Source organism: Lactuca sativa, chromosome 3 (genome assembly GCF_002870075.4).
Source record: "Lactuca sativa cultivar Salinas chromosome 3, Lsat_Salinas_v11, whole genome shotgun sequence".
NCBI lineage: Eukaryota > Viridiplantae > Streptophyta > Magnoliopsida > Asterales > Asteraceae > Lactuca > Lactuca sativa.
This window is the reverse complement of record NC_056625.2, coordinates 268,582,967-268,591,470: the sequence shown is the minus strand read 5'-3', so window position 1 is coordinate 268,591,470 and position 8,504 is coordinate 268,582,967. Positions and strand designations below refer to the sequence as shown.

At 31.6% G+C, this 8,504-nt stretch overlaps 2 protein-coding genes across 2 annotated transcripts; one reads left to right on the top strand and one right to left on the bottom strand.

Annotated features, from left to right (window-relative positions):
- The first annotated feature begins 1,312 nt into the window (after positions 1 to 1,312).
- On the top strand, positions 1,313 to 2,242 carry LOC111877050 (PRA1 family protein D). Its single transcript, XM_023873594.3, has one exon. It carries the CDS (start codon positions 1,542 to 1,544, stop codon positions 2,070 to 2,072), a length of 531 nt encoding a protein of 176 aa, XP_023729362.1. The 5' UTR covers positions 1,313 to 1,541; the 3' UTR covers positions 2,073 to 2,242.
- Positions 2,243 to 4,992: 2,750 nt separating this feature from the next.
- On the bottom strand, positions 4,993 to 7,637 carry LOC111877051 (DNA-directed RNA polymerase V subunit 7). The gene is made up of 2 exons (XM_023873595.3): positions 7,466 to 7,637; positions 4,993 to 5,775 (listed from the first exon to the last, which is right to left on the bottom strand). The coding sequence occupies exon 2, from the start codon at positions 5,754 to 5,756 to the stop codon at positions 5,226 to 5,228; it is 531 nt and encodes a 176-aa protein (XP_023729363.1). The 5' UTR covers positions 5,757 to 5,775; positions 7,466 to 7,637; the 3' UTR covers positions 4,993 to 5,225.
- Between the last annotated feature and the right edge of the window lie 867 nt (positions 7,638 to 8,504).

Below are 8,504 nucleotides of genomic sequence, written 5' to 3'. Positions count from 1 at the left end.
TGTCGAAATTGAGGTCGATTTTTAGTGAAATAGCTATTACATGTATGATTTTCGAACATTATAATGCTATTCTAAAAAACCCTTGGCAAAATCTTGGACTCAACCTATGCCTCATGGATCCGCTCCAACAACGGATAACCATGGTCATCCTCAAGCATAGATCTCGGATCGGGGTCGCGACCGTCTTGCGGCTGAGAGCATCGGCCACCACATTGCCTATAGAAAAACTGCAAACTATTAATATTTGGACTATAGAAAAATTATCTTACAAAATATCAACGATTTAAATTACCTCACCAATGTTTCCACTTTAATATACTACACTAATTTTCATTTAAATTACCTCACCAATGTTTTCACTTGAATCACTATTATATTGACTAAATACATTGTCACCATCATTTTCTTCCTTATTTAATGATTCTTAAAATTTTCACTTTGTGTTTACCTGTCAATGGAAGAATATGTGTTTGGTCACAAAAGATGACTTTTTTGAAAAGCTAACACCTAATAAAATAAAAATCAAGAAAATTATGCAAAAATATCAGACACGGATCCTAACAAAAGATTATGATAAATGCAACATTATAGTTTTCTATGAGAAAATATATATCGGCTAAACCAAAAATTAAAAATACAAAACATTTCGACGTGTGAAATCAAGGCTAACCTTACCAAAAAGTAACATCACTGACACATAATTCACAATCTGTCTTTCTTGACTATGTTGTTCGTGCTCTTCGGCTCAAAGGCACCTTCGACTTGGTCACCCATTTATACAACATTCGTTGTCTTCCAAAAACATCTCTCCACTCGATCTTTAATTTGTTATTATTTCATTATCGTTGTTTGTCTTCGTAAGTGATCTTTGCTGTTCGTAGGCGATTCTTTTCAAAAACATCTCTCCACTCAATCCGATTTACTCTTTTTTTAGGTATGTAACACCTTCAACTTTTGTTCTATGTACATTGATAACCCCTTTTTTACTTTCATTATTATAATAACCTAATTTTGTAATTTGTCATATACCAATTTTCATTTGCTTCATTGATTGTGGTTTTTATTTTATGATCAATTTTATATTTTATATTTTATTATATGACATCATTTTTTTTATTAATTCACACATAAATAATATCTCATGTATCTTAAAAAATAATTTCAAATATTTCACATAAAATTACATGACAATCACATACCTTTCTTACTTAATAATTTTTTAAAAACAATTAATTAATAATTATGATTTTAACTATGAAAATTTGTTTAATTCTTTAAGTGGTCTAATATTGTAATAGACCCCGTCAAACAAGAATGCTTGCTTGTTGACTTTGAGTCATTCGCACACGCCACTTTGTTTATTAATAGAAAGATATTACCACCGCCAGCCGACCTCACAGCCGACAGCTCCACCACTCACGACGGAGGAACCCATGATAACGACGGAGAATACACTACTCTTCTCCTTTACCTTTTGACGTCTTCCATTCCCATAGTCTCACCATCACTACCTATCCATTCAATCCCCCTTCCCTCACACAATGACACCAGACGCCGGCGCTACCAACACCTACAGCACCACCGCCGAAATCCGCCACGCAATCCGTCCATGGTTCGACGACTTCCTCACCTCCTTCACCCTCCCTCTCTCCTTCCCCGAACTCTCCCTCCGGTTCCAGAAAAACCTCTACACCTTCCGCGGCAACTACGCCATCATCTCCCTACTCATCTTCATCTTAACCCTAATTCTCCGCCCAATCGCCGCAATCGTGTTCTTGTTCATCATCGTCGGTTGGATCTTCCTCTTCTTCGCCAGAGACGAACCGTTAATCGTTTTCGATTTCGAATTCGGCGATCGTTTGGTTCTGATTTCGTTGATCGTGATTACGATCGTGGCGGTTGCTGTTGCCGGAGTTTGGTGGAACATATTTCTCTCGATTGTGATCGCGGGTCTTCTGGTGAGCTTACACGCGATATTGAGGACTCCTGATGATACTGAATCGCCGTATGGAGCTTTGCTTTCAGGTGTTGATGAAGATGGAGATTCACAAGGAGCTTACATGCAGGTTTGATTGAATTGTTGAAGAACAAATTGGATTTTACTAACAATACTTTGATCATTGCTCTTACGATTTTTATATACATGTAGATTGTTTGATGATCATGTCATGTTGTTTCAATGGCTATTTTTGTTACATATGATCTCATATTTGTTGTTTGTGGATTGTGAATTTTGATCCAATTTGTGTTCTTGTTGCCAATTTACTGCATTCGCATGACATTGAAACTCAAAATTTAGAATCAAAATCAAAATCAAAATCGGTTTAGGTATTCAATCGAGTTCAGGATATTTTTATCTGTAGATTAATGCAATGCTTAAAATAGAATCAAATTTAGATAATTGGTTGCTAGTTGCTACAAATTAATTCGACTTAACAAATGTCTTAAGGGAATTTCATTTATGTATGTAATTGTTGCAGCAATTGCTTGCTTGTTTACTCTTAACATTTCAACGTTAATAAATAACAAAATCAGAATTAGCAAATGCAGTTTTTAGGATTTAGGAGGTTTTAGCTTTTAGTTTTTTTAAAAAAATTCGATTTTTTTTTACCGTAAAAGTTTTTAGTTTTAGTTAAAATAAAAAATTTCAAATCCAAAAGCTATTTATTTCAAATAACCTTTAACAAAAATAAAATTTATAATTTTGTAAATTGACTTAATTACTTTTTTATTTAAACAAAATGTGTGTTATAGATAAATAATTTTATGTAATTTATATGTTTTGAAAATTTCTTAATACTTTTGCAGAATACTCATATATATAAAACTAGTTGTGAGGCCAAGTATTACATGAGTTAATTTTAAAATATATATATAAAGGTTTGAATATTTGAGAACTTTTGATTTATAAGAAAATAAGAAAAATAATGTATTATTAAATTTGAAATATTTTTTTATGTTTTAAATTAAAAAAATAATTAAATAAATAAACAAAAGAAACTAATGCATTTAAATTTAAGAATTTTAAAATCAAAAGATAAGTCTATTAATGAAATTGATATCAATTTATTACTATATTTATTGTAATTATTACATTAAAATATTATGTGGAATTTTAATAAAATAAGAAAAATCTATAAAATGAGATGTGAAAAAAAAAATCAAAATAACCAAAAAATAACATTTAGCAAATTGAATGAGAGTGTGACTTATGATAAAAATATCTTTATTTATTAAAGTAGATATAATCATATATATAAAAGAGATTTTCTAATATGTGCCTTAAGGACACACATAAGAAACATTAATTATGAGAAATATTACTATAATTAAATGTGAAATACATTAATTATGAATATTTTCTATAATTAATAAATTTTACATTTAATTATGATAATATTCTCCAAAATTAATAGTTTAATTAATGTTTGTTATGTTTGTCATTGGACTTGCAGCTAGTTTAGCCAATCATGCTTCTATCTTTTTTATGTCCCTAAGAAAAACTGAAATAGTATTTTCTTTTTTATTTAAGAAAGACAAAAAAAAAATCATTCCCATGTAATAGGGCCTTAACTCCCTTAAATAATGAAATGACAAAAAGAATAAAAATTACTTTTAAAATCACGATCAAAAGCAACAACAATAGGCCCCGTAAATCACAACAGAATAGAGTAGAGGAGATAGAAATCAAAGTCACTTCTCCTTGAATGTAAAAAAAGACAAACAAAGGAAAAATATGACTAACTTTAAGGTAAACCTATAAATGACGATCAATCAAATCAATTTCTTGTTGGTTTTCAGTTTTAGAAAAAATTTCATGTAAACAATGGGAATAGTTAACTGATTTAGGCCCAAGTCCACCCCCAATTTCTATTTTCTAGTCCTTTTTTTTCTTCTTCTATTCTAGTGCTTTTCGACAGAAAAAGTCCAATTTTGTCAAAGTGTCTACAACTCTACATGATATTTTATAAACTATTAAAACACAACAATTCAATTACCATTGTTTATTATCATACTAGTTATTTGTTAGTTACATTATTACATATATCCCATCATTAGTAAAATAAACGAATACGAAATTATAAACTTTGCATGGTCCATGTTGACATCATGAGATTACGTTTGTCATGACTTAGTGATTTACTAACCATAAAACTTATACAATAGTTTTGGATTTTTTTTTCTGTCACTATTAGTCATATGTAGTTGATGAGAACAATGAAACACAAAGCATGAAATATAAGACTGGAGGGAATGGTGTCACACTTTTTCATTTTACCACAATAGTGTGGTTTGTCGTCATGCACAATGAGTGATATGACACTCAGGTTTATTTATTTATTATTTATTTTTTTTAATGGATAAAATCTTTATTTTTTTTAAAAGATAGTATTTCATTAATTAAAAATAAAAATCCGAGTCGGGTTGTGGTAGTGGTTATGTTGGTCGTTGTGGAAAATATGGAAGCATACCACCATAGTGGTGATACGGAGGCAAAAAAATCGCTTGATCATATGAAAGTATTTGAATTGTGGTGTTTATAACGGGTGTTTTTTTGTTGGTAGGCCTTTTGAAAGAAAACATTTAAAAAAAATGAAGAAAAGATGATAAAATAATAAGGAATTTGAATGAAGATTTTGTAAAAAAAGATATATATATATATATATATATATATATATATATATATATATATATATCAACAAAAGGAGCATCAAACGGTCAAAAAGCACACACAAATCAAATCACACGGCTGTTCCTCGCCACTATGCGGCCTAAACCACGCTTGACCGCACCCATGGGATGGTGTTCTGAGTCCAGGTGGCAAAACCACGGTTTGGAACAGCGTCCACTCAAATTGATATCGGTTGAAGATGTAATAGTTGAAGAAAAATTAGCACAAAGTCAACCAACATCTCCACCCAATGATTTTAGTCGATTGAATCTGGTTTTCGGTTAACAATAAAGAGTTTAACCACCGTATGACATTAACCCTATTCAAAACTTAAAATTTAGATTTTATATTTTCCAAATTAAAAGGACCAAAAACATCTAATTACTTCATGGTCCAAATTGATACCGATCCAAACTTGAACCAAACCTATAAACAACCTACACCAAATCCAAAGTACCACAACAATACATTTCAAATCAAACAAACCTTCCTACCAAATTACATCCACATCCACATCCACATCATCCTTAAACTTTATTTTACCAAATTATTCCTAAACCGGACCCAAATAATCCCCTTCCAACCCAACAACCGCTTGAATCTCCTTCATGGCCTCCATATACTTCACCCCAATCACCACACACCTCAACCCCACATCCTTCTCAATCCTCGACCCCGTTTTCATATTCAAAAAACACGGACTCTCCCCAATCTGATACTCGTAATCACTCATCTTTTGATTCGATAAATAAAGATTCTCAATGGGCCCACACCTCATGAAAACACCATGTTTCAAGATCTTGTGAACAACCCCTTCAACAATCTCACCCTTGAACACCTTGAAAGAGAGGCATGTGAAGGTCACCGGAAAAAGAACATCGCCGGAATGTTCCCGGACTTTGCCTTCTCCGATCTTGTCCAGGGTGGTTACCGCTAGGAGGTAGCCCAGGTCTTTGGTGGCTCTTTTGGTGGAGAAGTCATCGAGTAGGCGGATGAGAATGGCTTTTTGTAACATTAGCCCTTTGATGTCTAGGCTTTCAGCTGGGATTACCACGTTCCAGTTTAATTGTACTTTGAGAAACATTTTTTTGAAATCTTTTAACCTGTATTTTCAGATTGATAAGTTAAATTACATTTTTGGTCCCTGAGGATTGTATTTTTTTTCAGTTTTGGTCACGAAAAGTTTTTGCTTACAAATTTTGGTCATTATTTGAGGTTTTTTAACGTTTTTGGTATGTGTTGTAAGTAAAAAGACTATTTTTGGGACAAAAATGGCAAACATAGCTATAATCTGGGACTAAAAAGAGTCATTTGATGTGGAATAGGGACCAAAATTGCAAAAAAGAGGTATACTCAGGGACCAAATATAGTCATTTTATTTAAAACATAGACCAAAAATATCATAAGAATCTTAAATAAGGAAAACTAGGGTAAAATGGATGAAATAGCAATGTGATTTGATTGATATGATTATATAGACATTGTGCTTTGAAAAATCTACCACTGTATTTATTTTCAGATTGATAAAGTAAATTACATTTTTGGTCCCTAGGTATTGTTGATTTTTTTCAGTTTTGGTTACAAAAAGTTTTTTTTCTTGCAATTTTGGTCTGTGTTACAAGTAAAACAACTATTTTTCGGACCAAAATTGCAAAAAACAAGTATACTCAAGGAACAAAACAGCATAGGAAAACCTTTTGGGACCAAAATTGCAAAAATAGTCATTTTATGTGGAATAGAAGCCAAAATTGTAAAAACCAGGTATACTCAAGGACCAAATATAGTCTTTTTGTTAGGAACAAAGACCAAAATCGTCACGGACCAAAATTGCAATAGAAAATTTTTTGGGACAAAATTTGAAAAAATCAGCTATACTGAGAGATCAAAATATGTAATTTACTCTAATTTTTATTATTGGGACGTAATTTTAAGAATCTACTCAATCATAGCATTGAAATTTGTTTTGTATTTGGATGGCATTCGTATAACTGGGTAGATTTTTCAAAGTACAACATACTGATAAGAAAACAAATCAAAAACATTATTATAGCATCTTAGTTTTATTTGTTTCTACTATAGTTTTTCTCTTATGAGGACATTATATTTAGAAAAAAATAGTCAATTATAGTAGTAAAAAGTGCTTTGTATTTCGATGACATTGCTATAACATGGTAGATTTCCCAAAGTACTTACAAAAAAAAAAACGAAAGTAGGCTGCAATATTAAACAAATACTAATGAAAATGGATTGACATTTCTTGCATTTAACCCTAAATAAAAGGAAACCCTTAAATTATATATTAGACAATCAGCTAAGCCTGACTACCAAACCCTTGAATGAAAAAAATAATGGAGGTCAATCAATGGAGATTATGAAAAGGAAAATAAAGGATTTTTTCAAAATGAGAATCTATTTCAAAAGATTATGAAAACAAAGAGGAATAAACCAAATTCACGAATAAACCCTAATTCAAATAACTATGAACCTAACGAGATTAGAACACCAACACATTACATCTTCGAACTCAAAATCCCTAATTATCCGCCTATAAAACAGAATCAGGATCGGAATAAGGGTGTTCCAGAAACAAATTCAATTGGGATTTATATACATGGAACATGAAGCGTACATGCATTTCTTCTACATCAAACACAAGAAAACATATAATGATTCAATCTAGATGAAAAAATCGGGAGAAATTACAATCAAAACTTGCCCTAATTTTACAACTTGCTCAAGAATGTTGTACCAAATTTGGAAATCAAAAGATCAAGATGAGAGAATGATACTTACTAGAAGGGTTTCGTGACTGCTATGTAGACTGTAGCAGTAGCTCCCCTTTATCGGCTCCTTCGCGTGGGTTTTTTTGGGGTTCACGAAGCTAGAAAGTGGAGTTTGGTAGAGGGTTTATTGCAGAGTCACGAGCATGAGTGGGTTTTCGATTTTATAAAAGTGAAATCAGCAAACGGATTCAGTTCAAGTTGGTATTTCAGAACTACGCAATAATACAATATTCCCTTACTATTTAAAAAACAAAAGGATTATATTTGAATGTATTTTTTATTTTTAGGGAAATAGAATTAATAAGGTAATTACTTTTTTGATTTGTTCACGTCTAAGTAACTATTTTTTTTTTTTTTTGTACACATCTAGTTAACGAATTTTCTGAGAGTGTTTACATATAACCATTATAATCGGCTGTAACAGGTTACATCCGGTCAGAATGGTCATATGTGAACACTTCCAAAAAGTTCGTTATCTAGATGTGTATAAAAAAAATTGTTAACTAGATTTGAACACATCGAAAATGTAAGAGTAAATTACACGAATGGTCCATATAGTTTGGGTAATTTGTGTGTTTAGTCTCTAACTTATTTTTTAACTCGGATGATCCCTATTGTTTATTTTTTGTGTGCGTTTGGTCCTTATCTTACCTCAAAAGACTATTGTGCCATTTTTAATTTTTTTTAATTTTTTTCTTATTTATGTATTTATTTTTTATATATTTAAAAAAAAATTAATAGACCCCACATATCTACATCTCCTTACCTTAAACCTGAAACCACATTTGAGAAATTTAAGTTGGGTCCCACTAGTCACCATCCCGTCTATCATCATCATCAACTTCTATTTCTTTTCCATCTTTGGTGATATTGACGTCTTCATCATCCCTTATTTTTTTGGTCCTTCAACTCCGACGAACCAACCCCACAACCCAATAGAAGGGTTGTGGTGTTGGTTCGCCAGAGTTGAAGGACCGAAAAAAGAATGGATAGTGAAAACATTGATGTCTTTAAAGATGGAAAGGAAAGAGAAGTTGAAGAGGATGACA

Excerpts from the sequence above, each read along its gene's own strand:
- LOC111877050 (XM_023873594.3), top strand. The coding sequence starts at position 1,542 with ATGACACCAGACGCCGGCGCTACCAACACCTACAGCACCACCGCCGAA.
- LOC111877051 (XM_023873595.3), bottom strand. The coding sequence starts at position 5,756 with ATGTTTCTCAAAGTACAATTAAACTGGAACGTGGTAATCCCAGCTGAA.